The following is a 20,655-nucleotide window of genomic DNA, read 5'->3' on the forward strand; positions in this document are numbered from 1 at the left end:
GAGCTTTGATCTAATTAAAGAGATAGTGTTCATTTTAAAGTTCACTGTGTTCCCCAGCATAAACACGGAAGTGGTGAAGCTTCCTGTGTGCAGATGAGGTTTCATTATGTCTTATTTAAGAGAATGTGAAACATGAAGTCAGACGATATATTGACTCAGAAAGTTTCTTTTTTATTCCACATCACATTACATGATGACTTATTCGACTGAAACAATAAGATCATCAGGCTAATCTTGATTTACAAAACATAAACACATTTCTTGGCCTTTGCATCTATTTATGTTCATCACCTGACAAACTTTGACTAAATAAAACAGAACACAAGGTACAGCAGGCTTTGCAAGGTCAAGACAAATAAATGGAGAAACATACAACAAAAGTCAAAGAGAAGGAATAAAACTCTGCATTAATGCATTACATTGGAAATATTATAGAGATGATCCACCTACAGAGGTCCGCATTTTCTTAACCTGGTTCAAAGACAGATAGAGAATTGAGTCAAGAAAAATGGGGGGTGAAAACAACAACACACATTTTATGTAATATACCAACACAAAGTAGTGCAAAAAAGAGGAAAATTATACACGATTTTCATATGGATGGGCATAATAGACATTAATGCTGTTTAATACATTGTTAAAATGCAGTAGCACACTTTTCCAAGCTGTATTTAAACGCACCATGAACCAAACCAGCAAGAACTAGTAATGTTTTGGGTTTTTTTCAAACAAACCGTGTAAGTTGAGTAATGGTGCTGCATGCTAATTATGTTGGCTAAATGATGCTAATATATCATGTTAAGCTAGTTAACAAGAATGCTAATGTTGTTGCCTATGTTACATCCCTTACTAGTTAGTTAATGCTAACAATACACCAATTAAAGTGACAGTTTTGTCAGTTTAAATACCAATAAAACTGACTGTAATGTGAGAAAATGTTCAAGAAATATAGATACTATGGTAATGCAGAGGAAATCGTCTTTAACAGGAAGCTATTTGCTTTGTAAACAAATAATCAGTATATTTAATGCTAGTAGTAGGATCCCAGAAAGTTAGTTGCAAGGTTTTATCATACTAACCTTTGTAACCGTTACCAAGGCCAGCATTCAGTCCATCATATTTACCAGTCTGCTCCACTGTGAAAATAAAACACCCCAGTTTAAACTCTTTCAAAGGCAAATTGAAATCTGTAAAGAGTTTAATCCAGAACAAGAAATAAAAAACAAAAGAATTTTTTCCCTCACTCTCTGGAGTGAAATATGATCAAATTTCTCTTGTTTAGGTCGGTTGGAGTTACCAAAATTATTTCTATTTGCTAAATGCCAGAATAATGAGAGATAGACCAGAGGTGGGTAGAGTAACCACAATTTGTGCTCAAGTAAGAGCAGCACAACTTCAACATATTTCTACTCAAGTAAAAGTAAAAATGTATTTGGTAAAAAAAACAAAAACCATCTTCTCAAGTAGCGAGTAACTGATCAAAACATCAATCATGTAATATTTAAAAATTACATCATCAGAAGGACAGAAATATAAACTTGTTTGAAAATTGTGGCGTATAAAAAGCTGTGTAATGGTTCTGCTGTGATAAACTGACCAAATGTGCTGGAGCTTTGCTTGGGTTGCTAGGTAACGGGGCTGGGCTCTGCTGGGGTTGCTAGGTTACCGCACAGTGCTGGACAAATGTGACCAGAGGTGGGTAGACTAACCAAAACTTGTACTAAAGTGAGAGTAGCACTACTTCAACATGTCTTTACTGAAGTAAGAACAACAAGTAGCCATCTGAGAAATGACTCAAGAAAGAGTAAAAAAGCATTTGGTACAAAGTCTACTCAAGTACTCAGTAACTGATCAAAAAATTAATTTGTTTAAAGACTACATAAGCAGATGGACCAAAATGTCCTAATATAAAGTTATGAGGACAATTTGGTATTTTAGAGAAACTAATTTATATAAATAAAAAATTACAAAATCAGGTAAAATAAATATTTTTCCAAATCAATTAGTTTAAATACAAAATTTATGGAACCTTAACAAAGGTTTGTATCTGTGTCTGGTTAATGTTTGGTTAAAACCTGTTTGTCCTTCATTCAGTGAAGTTCCTCACAGTGGGTAGGAAATCCAGAAATTTTACTAAAGTAAAAGTAGAGATACTTCATAATAGAGTTAATGAAGTAAGTACAGAGCAGCAAAATACTCCTAAAAGTAAATTTATTTCAAAAAGTTACTCAAGTAACTGTTACTATCTAACTCTGAAAAAGAATATGTTAAACTCTATATGCCGAAAAGCTATAATGCATTCATAAAGAGTTTCATTTTTAAATAAAATGTTATTTTAAGCTTCATTGTTTTGCTATCAACCGAGTTCTGAATGTTTGAGTCAACAGAAACACCAAAAACCAACTCATAAGGAGAAACGAGAAGCTCCTTTTCACAGCTGCTGAAATCACAATGAGTGGAAGTTGATCAGCTTAGAGGAAGTATCTGGTTCTTACTGACTTACTCAGAGCATCCTGAGAGGCGCCGAGCGCTGCGCCGAAACCTTAACAAGGAAACACAACCAAATGTCACATTTCAGACAACAAACCTGAATCAGGATTAAGAATCAAAATTAAGTTTTTGCTAAAACTCACCTGTTTGTTGGGTCCCAAATCCTGCAGCAGCACCTAAACCAGAAAGAAAATAATTAAAATTAGCTAAATACTATCATATAAATGAATAAGTTATCATAGTTTTTTCCTTTTTGCTTCATGTTTTTAAATGTTTGTGTCATAACCTCAGTGGTAGTACATCTGGTTTCAGAAAACCTAACTAACACCCCAGAAAGACGCCCTTTTTTCCGTCGTGCGCAGTTTCTCACACGCTCTTACCGTATTTGCTGGCGGTTTTGGCGCTTTCAGCTGCAAGGCCGAGCTGCTGAGCTGCATACGGGTATCCGCCGTCGCCTGAAGGAAATAAAGCGACATTAGGCAATACTGAGAGCTGTGAGTGTGAAAAACAGAGAGGATGTCATGAAAGAAAAGAGGTTTTGTCTCGAACTAACAAAAAGCGTGACATTTAACTTAAGATGGTGACATTCTCTCTGTCAAAAAGAAGAAAAAGAAAGCTTAAGTCATAATTATTGATTTTCTACATCTGTATTTCAAAAATATTAAATGTTGCCAAGTATTTTTGTCTGGTTTTTAGTGTACATATCTAAATCAGACAAAACTAACCTACAAGTAACTTTCAGCACAATATAGAGGTTGATTTAAGCCAATAATTTCTTAATATTTATAAAAAAGTATTAGTTTTAAGTTAAATAATCAGCAAGTGGAACATTTTAAGTGGGTAGTATTATGTGATTTCAGAATTTTTATAGCACAATGAAGTAACAATGTTACCTTCAATTGTTAAAAAAATATGACTTAAAAGAAATCTAACATCTTAATTTAACACCTTGGAATTGGGCCTCTGTCTCTTTAAGGAACTCCTGCTCTTTCTGAAACTCCGCCTTCAGGAAGTCATCACAACATGACTCCTCCAGTAACCATTTAGCAAAGTTTTTACCAGCGTTTTATTGAAAAGTAGCTCATATAATGAGCCCCACTGGGTGTTTGCTAATTGCTGCTGGCTAGTCTGAAGGAGCTGAGTGGGGGAAGCGCTGCTCTGTGAGGTGGAAGCCTGGAAGCTGCAGCTCGGAGGAGGAGCTGCACCTTGGAGGCGGGGCCAGGTCCACCCAGGCATTTTGCTCAGCTGAATGGCTGAAGATTAAATGATTTCTCAAACTTGAAAGAATTAAAGCAACACTCCAGGTGTGTTTTTGATGAAGGAATAATATTATAACATGATGAAAAAGCTAAAGAAAAAAGTTGATTTTACATAGTACTGCCCCTTTAACTTATTATATGGGGGAAAAGTCATGTTATGTCACTTATGTCTTTTACTTTCTTATCAATTTTAAGGAATTACTGGCTTGAATCAAGCCCCCATATCTTAGTGAAAACTTACTTGTACTTTAGTTTTGTCTTATTTCAAGTGTAGCAGGTCTAGTTTCTAGTACAACTAGAAAATCCAAAAATCCTTGGTAGTATTTAGTGTTTTTGCTGTAATGAGTTGCACAGGAAGCTCCTACCTTCCAGTCCAGCAGGGATCACTGGAGCGTTACCATAAGGAACCTGAGCAGCTCCTCCTGAAAGGAAAACAACACCCGACTCAGGTGACTCATATCATTCCTTATCCTGTAGCCTACATGTTGCTTCAGGTCCTGGTGTGAGACATGCTTGACTTCTGAGTCACGCTTGCAGAGCAGCGTTTACTCATCATGTGACAGGAGGATGAGGTTGTTTCTGCAGAACTCACCATATTTACCTCCAACTGATTCCAGCCCCGTACCAAGTCCTCCTGCAGACAGATTAACAACGGTTTAGTGGAAATGTTTTATGGCGCAGGGTGTTTTTTGCTATGTTCTGATGCATTGAAATGTAAACTTAGGGAGCGGAGGAGCAACTTTGTTCTGCTTTTAATATTTGTAGCAGAAGTAACGTTTACTAAAAACACTCCTGCCTCATTTAAATGGGGTTGTTTGCAATAGCGTCTTACTGCTGAGTCATTTAGTAACTTTTCAGTTTAGGCTATTTGGAGAAGCGCTTTTAATAACCGACAATCTGAAGTATTTATCTATAAACTACTATCATACTTCCTTCTTTACCAAGTCTACGCTCTCAGTAAAGACATTTTCAATTTAAACATTTAAAAGGGGAAACAAGTTATTTTGTAAATATACATGGAGTCTTTTACAAAAGAGGAACACAAGGCTGAATTAGAGCATATGTGCATGGTGTCACTCTGGCCACTCAGACTGTTAAAGGGGACCAAAGACACAAAATTCACATTTTGCACGTTTTCGTACTTGAGTTTCAGCTGCCACTAAAAACAGCCCAGGTGCTTCAAAACTGCCAGCTGTATTTTTGGCAAGTTACAATCGATGGGCACTGCGCCGTTACCTAGCAACCCCAACTGAGCTCAGCGTGTTACCTAGCAACCCCAGTGGAGCTCCAGCACGTTTGGTCAGCTGGCTTTCCAGCAGCTGAGGATAGTGACGGCAAATACCTACTCAGCACAAGCCCACATGGAAATAAAATATAAAATTTGTATTGGCTCAAAAAAGTCTAATAATAATAATTATGTACCAGCAATTTTATAATGGGTCGGTTCTTACCATATCCACCCTGGACCGGTCCGGCGTAGCCACCTGTACTGAGAGCTGAAACATCAGAAAAAGAAAGAATGTCAGTCAAAAAATAATTCTTAAAAGCAAACCTTTTAATAAACCTGCAGACATGAGACCAGAAACCAAACTGGAAAAAAACACAAAATCTTTAAGTAAGACAAAACTAACTGAAAAATAACTTTTCAACAACATATAGAGACGCTTGTTTCAAGTAAATAATCCTTTAATATTGGTTAAAAAAGAACTAGTTCCATTGCCAGATTATTTCACTCATAACAAGACATTATTCATGTTATAAGTGAAATAATCTGCTAATGGAACTAGTTCTTTTTCATCAATATTTATGAATTATTAATTCAAAGCTCCTATTTCTTGCTGAAAAGTTATTTTTTTAGTTAGTTTTGTCTTATTTCATGACCAATCTTACTGGGTAAGATTGTGTGTTTTTACAGTGTACCAGAATAAGCTGGCCAGCTTCACAATAGCTACACCCAGTGGATATGTTAACCACACTAGCCATAAGCAGACAGCCTATCGTTTTTAAAGCTGTCATTCATACGCTGCAGGTTAAGCGTCCAGCTGTTAGTGTCATCATCACCTGTTGGAGGTTTTCAACAGGTTATTGTTACCTTCAATCTTTCCCGATTTGCTCTCAGCACCATCAGCTAAGTCTGCAGGGTAACCAAGCCCTGAAACATAGCTCTAATTAGCACTAATTAACTAATTACTCATTAACTAAACCAAGTTTTACCCTTTTTTCCCACCCATATGTGGATTTACTCACCTGCTCCGTAACCATCACCGTATCCGTTTCCATAACCTGTTGGGAGACGAAGAGGAAAGAAGGTTTTGTGCCAAAACTTTCACCTGTATCTCTGTTCACAATCAAAACAAAAACTTTCAAAGCCAAATGATGGTGTGTTTAATTTGGATGTCAGTTTGGAAAGTGAGAATTTTAATGCAAACTGTTGGTGAAACTGCAGTTTGTCAGCATCTGTACTGCTGTGTTGGCGCTTACCGAAGCCGTTACCCGCCATGGCACCAAGATATCCCGTCACTCCATCACCGTATCCTGTCACAGCAGATTAAAAACATAATGTACAGGATGCAACATGTGTACGGAGTCCCATTAGTGCCAAAAATATGCTTTCATGTCTATATATGGAGGTTATTTTCTAAAATATGTCACATGAAAAGGAAACAAATTACAGAAACAAAACTAAATACTACATTTAGATATGTTTAGATTTCATTTTGTAGATGTATTTAATAGTTCTGTAAAATTTGACCCAAATGTTGAAGTTTTGTTTCTTTTTTATATGACATATTTTAGAAAGTAAAACTAATAGTTTCTCTCTGTTTGTATTAAATCCAGTACAAATTGTGTGCTTGGTATATTTCTTCTAGATTTTGCTATTCATAAATATTAGACAGTGGTATTTGGTATTTTGAGCTGTACAGATTTTTAAAAATCACACAAAGAAGCAAACCAAGTGTTTTCAGTTATATTCAGATGAAGAGATGTCATCTTAAGTCTTGACATAGAAAAGTGTAGAACATGAATTTTCATTTACACACTGCAAAAACACAAAATCTTACCAAGTAAGATCTTATTGGCAAACAAGCTCCTATATTTCCTGAAATGTTACTTTTAAGTTTTGTCTTATTTTAAGTTTTATTTTAACTGAGGTATTTGCATCAGAATCTAGACCAAAATTACTTGGTCAGATTCAGTTATTTGCAGTGCAATACATAAGCACACTACATATGCAGCTTACATAGACACACCAACATTTTCGGCACTAACAGAACCCCATAATGAAAGTTTATTTTGGTTTGTAAACCAGCCTGGCTTCAAATCCACATGAAAGGACGACAAGTTTTCACTTTCAGAAACATTAAAGTTCACCACAAAGAAAATCACAAGACGGCAGAAGAGACAAAACTTTTGGTTTGCAGGAAAATAACGAGTTTACAAGGCAAATTAGGAGCAGCATCGGATTTTCTGCTGCCTCACCTGGAGCCTTCACCTGACATCAGGTTCAAACTGCATATACTTTTATTTATTTAGCTACTTCCTTTCTCTTTTCCACTTCTACCCTGAATATTTGTGACACTGGGTTTATCAGGGAATATTAGACAACAGAAAAATAACAATGCAAATTAGAAAATAACTGCCAAGGTTAAAAGATCCACATATGATAAACAATTTCATAGGTTTTGTTGTGACACCAATTGTTATGTTTTGTGTTTTGTCTTTTTTGAATGTGTCCATTTTAATGTATACCTGTTTGTTTGGTCATTTTATTTTTGTATTATTATTCATTGTATTATCTGGTTATATGTTTTGAAGATATATACCACTCCTTGCTTTTAGTTAGTCTGTAATGTTTGTTGTACATGCATTAACTGGTGAATTAAAATAAAATAAAAAAGGTGTTTCAAAAACCATTTGACTCAGAAATAATAATATTTTATTTGACCTCTAAATAAGAAATTTTAACAGTTGCATTGGTTTTGAAACGCTTAGTTGAAATAAAGAAATACAGTGAAAAAGGTAAAAAGGAAAAGACTTTGCAATATTAAAATAAAGCCTAGAGATGGAGTATCAGATGTTAAAAGAACATCTGGAGGAATTAAAGCATCTTATCTACAGAGTTTTGCACAATAATTTTTATTTATTTACATTATGTTCTACATTCTCACACAATTTGGTGGATCTGGCCATGCAGCATAAAAAGTTCATATCCAGGTTTGAAGGAAAATGCTAACTTCTCCTTTAAGTTTGCAGAAAAAAAACTATTAAAACATTACAATTTAAAAGATGTAAGAATGATTGCACACGCTCACCGTTTGATTTCCCTGCAACGCCCTGTGGATACGCGCCCTGTCCAAGCGCAGCAGCTGCTGGGATGTGAGAAAAAGAGAAAAACGTACAAGTTAACACCCAAAATTAAAACTCACCTTCGAATCAGAATTAAATACATCTAAAGACTAACCACTAAGTTTTCCAGCAGCACCTCCCAGATAAGCGCCCTGTCCTAAACCTGTGAGAAAAACACGAGAAATATTTCGCAACGGTTACTGAAACTGCTGAAGAGGAGAGAAACTTCCTGTGAGGAAGGCCAGACGTTACCTGCGCCGTAACCTGCAGCGCCCAGATAGTTTCCTGCTCCTCCGATGTAACCTGCAGACAAACCAAGGAAAGAAAGAAAAAACTCAGTTTGTGCCGTTAGTTCACCTGGAGGACTGGAGTCAGTCTGGAGTTTCTCTAAACAGAGAGAGAAATGCGACAGAAAACATAAACTGTCTGCAAGTTTGTTTGGAAGAAAAATGTTTTATTTGCAGTTTCTGCGCCAGGTGGAAACTTTCCTGGAATAAATCCAGAGAGTCCAAAAACTAAAATGTGAGAAATACATAAAACAATCATTTGGAAGATAAACAGACAAAACAGGCCCACAGATCCTGCGCCATATTTAATAGTCGGCATAACTTGCTTTGTTTCTGTTGTGTCTTTTAGCCACAGATTCACTGGGGAGTTTGTTGATGAAAATTTCAACCTTAGTCTCATCTGATGAAATCACGTTTCCGGTTAAATTCCTTGTAGCATTTAGCAAATTCCACTTTTACTTTTATAATGGTAGGAAAAATCTTTTGTTCTTGTTGTTCTTTCACCCAAATACAACAGAGTTTTAGGGCCATGCTGACGAGAAATAGAAGACAGAAGCTTTACCAAAGGTAAAAAAAAAAGAAAAACATCAGTTTTATTCTCCTTTAGGTTTCAAAACTTTACCTCCATCCTTGATGAAGACTGTTTTTTCAGGTAGTTACGTTTGTATTTCTCACCATCCAAGGAAGGTAATAGGAAAGTTATTTACACAGCATTAAAAAGAAGAAAGAGGACTGAGAACAGAACCCTGAGGGACGCCATATTGTAATGTTTCTGCTGCTGAAGGAAAAAGAATATTAAATACACCGGCATATTGACGCATATTAAATATAAGATAATAGGATTGTTATATGAGGGTGAATTTGATCTACAAAAACATGAAAATGGTGGAAAAAGATGAAGCTTTTCTCTTACTTGCCGCCTGCGTATCCCTCTCAGTCTGCTCTGGCAAACGAAGAGGTTTTGACTTTCTGCTTACATGTCCAGCGATAGGAAGGAGTCTGGCATCTTCTTGAGTAAAACCGCCAACTTCCTGCTCCTCTCTGGTTAAGGTGACGCCCAAACTTTGGGTCCTGATCGGATCGTAGCGCTGGGATCCGTCTCTGACCCTGATTTTGTCTTGAGCCAGACGTCTCTGGAGGTCCTGACTGCTTTCTGGTGCAGTTAAAGGACTGATGTCTGCTTGACGTTGCACGGGGAAGAAAACATCGCTTCTGCCATCTTGACCTTGTGCAGGAAGATTTTTACACCCGAAGCGTTTCCCAGCTTTGACCTCTGAAGGATTAATGCCCAACATTTCTGGCAAACCAGCAGGAGCTCCACAGTTTGTAACGTCTTGATTTGCCGTTTCTCTGGGATTGTGAAGTCCAGAATTGTAGGAATCCAGACTTTTGACGTCTCGATCAACAGGAAGTTGTCTATTCATACCTGCGCCTGCCAGCATGGCCTCATGACCTCCAAGTTCATATTTTCCACCAAGAATTTTATTCTGTTTATCAAGAGGAAATGAAGGTCTGAGATTTGACGACGGCATGCTCGGATTGAGTCGTTTGACTTCGATTCTTGCGTGAATTCTGGGAACAGTCGGACCGAATGCGTTGCTTCTCCTCAGCGATTGTTCTCGCTCTCCAAGCATTTCATCTACAGCTCTGATCTTTTCTCTTTTAAGATCCTGAGCTGCTTGTGCCAGACTCGCCCCTTCAGGTCCACCCAAATCTGCCGCAGACACACCTGGCAGAGAAATATCATCATGCGTTCACAACTTCCTGTTTGGACAGTCGGCGCGTTTCCTGCAGAGGGAGACACACTGACCGTCCTGGTATTTGAACAAGATCTGATTTTTTTAAAATGCTAATAGGTGACGCTAAACTCCTCCTTCACACAACAATCAGTGCTTTTGTGGTATGAAGTTAGTTTAGTTGGAAAATCCAGTTTTCTTTTGATTTTTAGAAAATTGTGAATCAAGAGAGGAAGAAAACTTTAAGATTACAGCATTATAACCCAACCTGAGCCAAGAAAAAGACAACTTGTGAGTCGGACAGACAACTCATTCACAAAGCCCAACAAACACCTACTGCATAATGATGCATTTTATTCGTTTATATATTTCGTTATAATGAATAAACTCTTTAGGCACAATTTCTTTTAACTGTTAAAAAAATACATGAAGAGATGGATGAATGGATGGAGTTCAACAATACTTCTGAGAAATTGTAGATTTTTGTTTAAAAGGGTTTTTTATTAGACGAAAGTGTAACGTGAAGTTTAATGTATTTAAACTTTAATGTATTTATGTTTTGCAATTGTTATGAGGCCACAGATAATTATAGCTAATCAAAGGAAATTCACTGTTGTGATCCACAGCTGTCAGTGTTTTGGTTTTCTTTTATGTTCCTCTTTAATTACTACTGGGTTTATTATTGTTGGAAAAGGTCTTGCCATATTTAGTTATTATTACCAGTAAGGTTTTGCCATATAGGTTTGTTGTTATTGTCACCAAGGTTTTGCCATACTGGTTTGTTATTCTTATTATTACCATTAAGGTTTTGCCATATAGGTTTGCTATTGTCATTAAAGTCTTGCCATATTTCTTCATTGTTATTGTCTCTAAGGTTTTGCCATATAAGTTTGTTATTATTACCATTAAGGTTTTGCCATATTGGTCAGGAAAACAGATATTCAAGAAGGAAGAAACTCAAAAGGAATTTGAATTACATACGCACAAAATACTAGGCCGTCTTAAGAGAATTAAATCCAAATGTACAAGGAAATGAACACAAAAATAAACCAAGAAACTGAACACAATATGGCAAAACCTTAATGGTAATAACAATTAAACAATTATAGCAAGTTGTTAATAGGGTTAGACCCTTTCTACCCGTAGTAAATTCAGAGGTAACTAGAGAGGAACACAAAGAAAACCCCAAAATACAATCAGTTTGGCAGAAGATAACAAAATACAAGTATTTTACACAAAATTACCAAAAAAATTTACGTTTTCTAACCCCACATGTCTGTTTTAAGCTGCAGCATCCACACATTCATCAACGCCAATGCAAACATGCAGAAGACATTCAAACGTGTTCAAACAGCAGCAAACAGCAGTCAGGTTATGGCAAATAGATGTGATTTTCTTTTCAAATAAAAGCAGTAATTCAGTTTGAGGAAAAAACAGAACGATAAATTTATGTGTAAGTGATGCATAAAGATAAAACAAAGAAACATTGAGATTATTGTATCCCCTAATTGATAGAATACCTCAGTAAAACTTTAAATCAAAGCAGATATGACAGATTTCTGTTTACACCTACATTAGTTATACTGACTGTACACATTGGTAACAGAAAACATTAGCTGCAGAAAACCATTGCACCACAAGGAAAATGCTCCAATTTCAGGAACTTGGGGTAAAAGTGGAAGATATTGGAAATTGTGTTTGTATAAAAAAGGCCATAAATTACAAAGCAGGTGCAGAGGATGAGGGTTCGGTACTAACCTGGCCGTACTCCTTGGTACCCAATGCCAGGGAAAGCTCCATATCCTGGCAAAGAAGACAAACCAATATCTCAAACTTAAATAAGGCAAGCTGTTTTGCTAAATAATTGTGGAAGAAGCAAAGCATTTATTTACCTGGAAGTTGGCCGAGGCCTGCACCATACACTGGAAAGTCACAAGAAAGAAAAAGTTGAAATCTGATTTAAAAGATGGATAAAATATTTCCTGATTGAACTCTGTGACGTTAAACACAAAGACTAAATATTTTTGTTTTGTTTTGGTGAAATGCAACAGAGACATAAAAGCAGAAGCTCAGGTTTCAGTGGTTTTACATCTTCCATAAACAGTTTCCCATCAATTAAAAAAACAACAACCACCAAAGAATATCAAAATTTAACCATTATGTGAGTGAGCGTTCGAATCAAATGTGTCAAACTTAAGGTGTGGGAGGCAAATGCAGCCTGTCATAGCTCATTATGTGACCCAAAACAGAACCTTCAAGATAACAATCATATGATTAAATCTAATTTTATCAATCAAATCAAAGCTGTTTGATCAATCTGAAAAGATATTAAATATTATTTAATTTTAAGAACTTATTGAATGCAGAGACAGCTATTGATAATTTAAAAGTTAGTGGATTTTATGATCTTTATTTGGCCCAAAATAAAATAAGTTAATCACTCCTGGTGTAGAACTTAGTTTCTGCTGATCTTACCACGTTTTCCTGCCTGGCCCAGACCCAGTCCCAGTCCGTTGGTAAGCCCAGCATTCAGTCCCATTCCTGTTCCCAGACTGGCGCCTGAAATCACAGGAGTGAGTCTTAAATGGAGACAAAAGGGGGAATTTGTGAAAAAGATGGAGGACCACCTACCGTATCCTGCTGGGGTTCCATATCCACCGGGCTTCAGGCCTCCTCTTCCTCCCAGTCCAAGAGATCTGTATCCTCCTGGAGGCCAGTAGAAACTAACGTTTGTGCCATTTGGTTCAATAATTTGACTCAAATAGAGAAAAACTATAATATGACGTTTATTTTGCTTAGACATCAATTTGACCTTATGTAAAATTCCCATTTTGTATGTTTTTGAACTTCCATTTGGCTCTCAACTGCTTCTGAAAACAGTTTATGTGCTTAAAAAAAAAAACTCCCAGTCGTCTTACGGCAATAAGTCGACGTTTTCTGGGGTCTGAAAAATGAGCCGTTTCAAAAACTACCAGAATGTTGAGTCCCATTCCACGGCGCTGCACCGTTACCTAGCAACCACTGCCAAGCCCAGCCCCGTTACCTAGCAACCCAAATATGAGCAGTTAAATCAGCTGATTTAACCACTAAATGCAGCTGTAAAATGTACAAATTAGCTGCCAGCAGCAGCTGATTTGGATTGAAAGTGGAAGTACCCCATAAAATAAAAGAAGCTTATAAAAGACAGAAGTGACCAGACTATAAAATATCAACATCTAACTATGATTTTGTGCAAAAATTTAAAAAAAATTTAATGAACGTGTTTTGTTTCACTCAGAGACTAATCCAAACCTGTTCAGGAAACCTTTAAAATGAATTATTTTGTGTTGGCTTTGACGTCTAATAGTACAATCAATAATAAAAATTTGATCTTAACTTACCAACACCAAGATGAGCCGCAGGATAACGTCCAACTGAGATGAAAAAATATACAAATAAATACACATAAATGTCTCTTTTTAAAGTTATTAGTTCACATAAAGTGGTTTTAATCTGGAAATAAATAACATACGCCCAGTCTTCATTGCTTTTGTGCCATATCGGTTTCCTACTGCTCCCAGGGCTCCAGTAACTGGCAAGAAAAGGAGACTGAATTTTATTTGGGAACAGTTTTTGGGCATATATGTTTGCAAAATAAATCTGCATCAACTAGCGTTTAAAAAAAAAAAAAGCTGCAATACTCATTCTTGACCAGTAGGCGGCGATATTGTCGATATTATAGCATACAATTTTAAAGAAAGAACTTTTTTCCCATAATGAATGCAAATTCGCCAATAAATAAATAAAAATAAAGAACTGCAACTTATATTGAAAAGTATTTATTTGGTTGGAAGAAGGAGGTTAAAACTGGGGAGAAAATTTAATTTGTAAATGTTTGTCCAAATGTCGAGAGTTTTGTTGTGTTTTTATGTTTTTGTTTTTATACACAGAAAAATAGATGAAGATACTCGAATAAATGGGATAAATGCAGCTTTTATGCTTTAAATTTAAGAGATTAATTGTGAATAGATGATTGGACATAAAGGCTGACCTCCAGGTTTTACTCCAACTCCTGAAACAGAAATTAGACATTTGTTTAAATTACAAGTTCTTTTCATTTTCTATGTATGTTTCTTTATTTCTTAGTTAAAATGAATAAATAAAAAATTTCAGGAATTGCTGTACCTCGAACTGGCAGCGCTCTCCCAAAGGCAACATTTTGAGGACTAACTCCTGGAATATTAAGAATGCATGAATATATAATAACAGAAAAACTTTGCAAACTTCCTATTAAATCACAACAAACAAACAACAAAACAACCAATATGCATATTACTGTGGAAGGATTAACACACGGTGTACAGAAACCTGCATGTATTATAAAAATGACATTAAAAGAAGACGGCGGATAAAATGCAGCGACTTCGTGGAGCCTTGAAGTTTTTCTTACGATCTGCTGTCAGATTTTTCCTGCCTTTGATTTGCAGAAAACAGAAAATATGAACCACAGCGACTGGCCGGCAGTCATGGAGCCACATATTCACCGCTTTGTCTTCATCCTCCTCCGTCTCACAGTCATGATTTTTATCAGGGAGGTGAGAGAAAGTCATTGAAGATGCCGAATCATTAATCAAGTTTTAACTGAAATTAATCCCTCGTTTCTTCTGTAGGTTTTTGCAAATTCAGCTAATTTCTTGTAGAATATTTAACATCATAGTAATCAGCGGTGAGCAGGATGGTACTCAAGTAAGGGTAACACCACTTCAACATATTTTTACTCAAGTAAAAGTCAAAAGTAAACATCTAGAAAGTTACTCAAGTCGGAGTAAAAAAACAAAAATTGGTAAAAAAGTTATTCAAGTACTGAATGCACTGCAAAACCACAAAGTTTTACCAAGTTTTTTTGTCCAGTTTATAGTGCAAATATATTTCTATGCTTGAAATGAGACTAAACTAACTTAAAAGTATTTTTTCTGCAAGATATAGGAGTTTTCTTAGCCAATAATTACTTAATATTGATGAATAATTATTAGTTCCACTGACAGATGATTTCACTTTTAACAGGAAAAATAATCAGCCAATCAAACTAGTACTTTTTTTTGTCAATATTAAACAATTAGTGACTTACAACAAGCTCCTATATTGTGCTAAAAAGTAACTTGTAAATTAGTTTTGTTTTATTTAAAGTGTACTGAGATATTTGCATTAGAAACTACTCAAAATATTTGTAAGTTTTTGCAGTGTAACTAATCAAAACACCTAATTTAATAATTTAAAATTACATCATCAGACAAACAAAAAAAAAAAGTTAAGTAGAAATTTTGGTATTTTAAAGACCAAAATGACAATAATTTATATAAATAGCATAATTACAAAATAAAAGCTTTTTTTCTAGTTAATTTGTTTTATTATAAAACTCATGAGAGAGTTTGATTAAAACAAGCTTTCTGTTCACTCAGTGTGAATGAGTGAAGTTTTACATTCACACTCAGTAATGAGTAACTAAGTAATCCAGGAACTTTACTCAAGTAAAAGTAAAGAGTACAGAGTAGTATAAATACCCCTACTAAAATGCAATTAGTTACTCAAGTTACTAATTACTAATTCATGTTGCATCTTTTAAATCTAGTCTATGAAACGTTATTCAAAAATACAGAAAGAAAACAACATTTGAAAAACAAATTAAACTGCTAATATATATATTCTTATTAGTTCACCAACTTTACTACTAAAATCAACAAACTACATCCAAAATAGCGAGAATTTTGGCCAGTGTGAAATTTAATAAAAAGGTTTTCCGTTTCACTGAATTTCAAAATGTTTGTTGTAATGTTTGTATTTCTCACCTCCTTGCAGAGTTTGCTGAGCCAGCCAGAGAACCAGTGAAGTCTGCAGCAGAGCGCGGAGCAGCATGATGGAGCCGGCTGGGAGAAAGAGACAGAAAAACGGACAGAAAGCTGCAGCAGAGACATCCTCACCTCCTATATATACACCGGGTTTCCCCAACAACACTCCTACTGCTGCCTGACGCCTCCAACCGGGTCGTTGTTTCCATAAGCTGAGGGTCCATATGCAAAAACACAAAAGTATTTTTGTCTTGTTTATACTGAGAATATCTTAGAGATTTTTGTCTCCAGTCCACCAATAAAAACTAATTCAGATCCACAAAACAGCTTACTAAAGGAAACTGTTTGTAATATTGCAGAACTGCCAATTTATTTATATTTTTAAGCTTTAAAAGTAAAGAAAAACATAAAACTTTTGAGAATATAGGACAAACACATTTTCTTCAATATGCTAATAAAGATTATTTTCCAAACAAATGACCAAAAAAACAGATATAAAAATAGATTACTGGTACATTTTGTCACTCTGTTGTGAAAATTAAATACATTTTTCCATGAATAAAAGGAAAAACTGCCAAAATCTGCATTTGTTATTACATAAGCAGGTAAAAGCAAAACCACAGACACCCAGTACTTAGAAACCACAGCCACCAGGAAAAAAATAAAATCCACAGATACTTGAAGTTGACTAAAACTGCATAAAATAACAGTTAAAACACTAAATATACCTCAACATGCATTAATACAAATAGCGCTAGCGCAGAAGCTAACATCAAACCAAATAAACCAAAATGTTTCTGAAAATTGGACTGAAATTGAGTGAAAGTTGCCAAGACTGAATAAAAAAACTAATTCTGGCTCTTAAATCGGTCAGTTAGAAACATGACTTTTACCAAATTTGACTTCATTTTCGATACTTTTTATATTTTCTTCTCATTATTTTGTCTTTAATCTCTTAAAAAACATTTGAAACTTATAACGCAACTGACTTTTTTTTTCTCTATCGCTGATTTTGGAGATCTGCAGTCCAGCAGTACGGAGCTCCAATTGTGCCACAATTTCTATGAATAAGCCTTTGTAAAAGGTGAAAGGTCACAGATAAGATACAAGATTCATCTGAGATATTTTATAGGGTTTTTTTTTTTCAAAGTGTGTTGAGAACAAACTCATTTTGACACAAATTAAAAACATTTTTTTATTTTAGCTGCTTCTTGTCCTGTTTTAATACTTTTACCTGTTTTTCTGGTTCTACTTCATCATCGCACCTGTTAGGACAAAAAACTAAATAAACAGGACTCTCTAAATATTGAGGTAAGAAATTAAGTGGAAAGAAAGTGACATCATATATTATATTTGTGTGCTAACCTTAGGGAGCAATTAGACAGATAAACATGATGCAATGAATGTTTATAGGAAGGAAACGGGCCTCATTAAAAAGCAATTTTACACAGTTTCCTTTGGGGAAAAAATGGGCTCTCTAACATAAATAAGTCCATCAGACAAAAAGCACAGTTCAAAATCACAAAAACTTACCAAATAGTTTTGGTTTATTTTAGGAGAAAATGTGTTAGTTCACTTGAAATAAGTCAAAACTAACTCAAAAATAACTTTTCATGAAGATAACTAGCTTGTTTGAGTCAATAATTCCTTAATATTGGTGAAAAACTTATAACCAGATATTTTCCCCATTTTATATGTGAAATAATCAGCCAATGGAACTAGTCATTTTTAATCAATTTTAAGCAAATATTTACTTAAAACAATCTATTTATGTAGTTTGTCTTATTTTAAGTGTATTAAGACATTTGTACTAGAAACTCAACAGAAATACTTGGTAGGACTTTGTGTTTTTGCAGGCAGTATGGACGGCCTTTATGATCCTCTTTATGTTATGCTGTGGTGGGTCCTGTCAGCCATTTCTTAACGTAAAGTTTATGTCTTAAATTTGTGCACAGCAGCACTGAATGCAAACTATAGAACCGCATATTATGATTTACCGCAGAGGGAAGGCAGCTGGAAAACGTTCGCCACATGTGCGGACCACCGCATCGTCTTCCCTGGTGGTACCGAGAACAAGACAATAACACAACCCCCGTCTGACTCACCACTCCTTCATCCATGATTCACCTCTAAACATTCGTCTGTCTGCGTCTGCCTCGGCTACAAGAGGTGGGTCAGCTTTCTGGAAGACGTCGGAGCTTCGAGATGGACATTAAAAAGGATAGAAGAGGGAAAAAATGTGATTATGTTCAAATTCTGCTGGCTCGTTTAGCTGATGTCAAGTTGCTTTTAATGGCACAGACTTAATGTTTGAGAATAACCTGTACATATCAAAATTTGGCTAAAGTGAAGGTTTTAGAAATGCTGCCAAAATACAAAATATTACCAAGTATTTTTGTAAAGTTTCCAGTGAAAATATTTTTAGTACACTTGAGATAAGACAAAACCAACTTATAATTTACATTTCAGCTTGTTTTAAATCAATAATTCCTTAATATTAAAGAAAAATTACTAGTTTCACTTCTAACAAATACTTTAAACTTGAAATATGTTACTTTGATTTTAAAAGCATTTTTTAACATATCTGATCAAACTGTAACCTGTAGTGACAGTTTGCTATGAGACAGATAATCTGTGGAAAGATTGACATCCTCCTCCTTCTTCTTGAGTTACTATTGCCATCTGAATGAACCAATCAAAAACAAGCAATCAGAATCAGGAGGCGGGTCTTAGTGTTGCCTATCATCTTCATGAATGTGCTGCTAAATGTGCCAATGCTGGAGAAACAACTCACCGTTACAGGAAAACCATTTATTTGCCGTCATTGGGAGATAAGTAGAATTAGGGTTCACAACAAGCTATGCTAGCTGCAGCTTAGTAGAGAGTAAGGGGAAAGCAGAGCACTTCACAGAGGGTGATTGACAGCACAAAATAAGTCTTAGATAATGAAATTCAAATGCCTCTTGTCACTTTAAATCCAAATAAGTTGTTAATAGCCATGCCCCCCTTACTCCATGTTTACACTTGCATAAAAATGGCTACAAACAGACACGCAATTATACAACCGTACATCTTTGAAAATCAGAAGTGGGGCCACCTGCACAACCAACAAAAAAATGCAGCAAGTGGTTTCTGGATGGTAAGATGGCAACAAAACACGTGTCTTTTCTAGCAGCCATTGTACAGCGCATACAGAGATAAAACCAGATGACCAAATGTGCTGGAGTTCGCTTGGTTGCTAGGTTATGGCTCATACCTAGCAACCAAGCTAGTGACTTAACAATGAGGATGTTTTTGAAATGGTTAATTTTCCAAAAACCAAAAAACACGAAGTTATGTCCAAAAAAAACATTTGGGTTTGTTTTAGAAGCAGCTGAGAGCCAAATGGAAGCATAAAAAGGTACAAAAGGTGAATTCTGCACAATAAGTCTTTGTTTAAAATAATGTGCTTAATAATGTTTAATAATAATAATATAGTTATAATAGTTCTATATAGTTACAGTTATGTTCCTTACATTGAGCGCACCTCCACTCAGTGAACAGCAGTTAGCTGTACGCTGAAGATTTCCACCAGCAAGGGTTGGAAATGAAAACGTGCCTCGAACAAGTCGCACACTGTAAAACCTGGGAGGTTTGCTGAAGCGCACTGCACGTCAGTCTGCAGGTAAACACTGAGAAGCTGATCGGCGCTCGGCTCGCTCCGTCTGCACGGGACCCGCTGCTGTGACGGGCGGCGTGTGGAAGTTTCCACCGCACGGGAACACCGCGCACCTCAGCGTGGCATGCAGGCTTCATGGAGTCAGGATGTTACTGACAGTGAAATCCTGATGGTTTGTTCAAGAGTCTGCATGCAGGAATTACTTCATGGCTTCACAAGCCACAGCGGCTCCTGATATCTCTGCCTCAGCAGATTCACTCATGTTAGAATCAGTTCTGGTTTTCTAGGTTGTTTATTTAATCTGGGGGACATTTTAAGAGGTGGCAGCCACAGCGCCCTCTAGTTTAGTGGCACAAATTAGCATTTTAAAAACTATATTTTATACTGGTCGTGTAACCCGTTTTTGTTCGTCTCAGGTCCAGCTGGATGACTTCTCGACAAACTCTGGGTATGAGGGTCACTGTACATAGAAAAAAGGAACTAATTTAACACCTTAAAACCCCATAGATTTTTAGATTAATCTCAGAATTTTTTCTGAAAAAAAAACTCAAATATTTATGAGCCCAGAAAGTTTAACATTTGTTAGAAAAACTCCTGATTCATGTTAGAAACTTTCTACATAAAACCTGGATTTTTTTTAAGCTTCAAAAGTCAAAAACTTTTTCTAATTATTTTTTAAAACATTTCTAAGATTAATCTCAAAATTTCTTTGTTTTCTAACACATTTTTGACTTTTCAGAAATTTTGTAAGTCTTTAGCAAAAAGTTTTTTTCAAATCAACCTCAAAATTTCTGAATTTTTTTATTTTTCCTCGCAATGTTTTTATTTTTGGTGCCCAGAAATTTTTAAAAATAAATCTCAAAACTTCTGCGTCAACATTATCCTCCAACTTCTTCCTGCTGTGTTCTTCTTTGTGGTTTTCACCAGAGGCAACATCCGGTTGTTGATCACGTGACTCGTGTGACGCAAGACATTGCAGGTTTGCAAAATAAATACATTTCCATACGGGAAAATAATCCTCACTCTCGGATCAACACTTTTTATCAAAAAAGT

The 20,655-nt window shown here is 35.8% G+C and overlaps 1 protein-coding gene across 1 annotated transcript; it reads right to left on the minus strand.

Moving 5' to 3' along the window:
• Positions 1–148: 148 nt before the first annotated feature.
• LOC102237384 (glycine-rich cell wall structural protein-like) lies at positions 149–18,960 on the minus strand. Its single transcript, XM_023349209.1, has 25 exons — positions 18,956–18,960; positions 18,050–18,142; positions 15,945–16,156; positions 14,284–14,331; positions 14,150–14,170; positions 13,631–13,690; positions 13,500–13,532; positions 12,751–12,825; positions 12,595–12,678; positions 12,012–12,041; positions 11,878–11,922; positions 8,349–8,399; positions 8,212–8,259; positions 8,063–8,119; positions 6,231–6,284; positions 5,997–6,032; positions 5,842–5,901; positions 5,201–5,245; positions 4,342–4,383; positions 4,115–4,171; positions 2,871–2,945; positions 2,634–2,666; positions 2,504–2,542; positions 1,080–1,136; positions 149–471 (listed from the first exon to the last, which is right to left on the minus strand). The coding sequence occupies exons 1-25, from the start codon at positions 18,958–18,960 to the stop codon at positions 467–469; spliced, it is 1,365 nt and encodes a 454-aa protein (XP_023204977.1). The 3' UTR covers positions 149–466.
• Between the last annotated feature and the right edge of the window lie 1,695 nt (positions 18,961–20,655).

Source organism: Xiphophorus maculatus, chromosome 16 (assembly GCF_002775205.1).
Source record: "Xiphophorus maculatus strain JP 163 A chromosome 16, X_maculatus-5.0-male, whole genome shotgun sequence".
Classification (NCBI taxonomy): domain Eukaryota; kingdom Metazoa; phylum Chordata; class Actinopteri; order Cyprinodontiformes; family Poeciliidae; genus Xiphophorus; species Xiphophorus maculatus.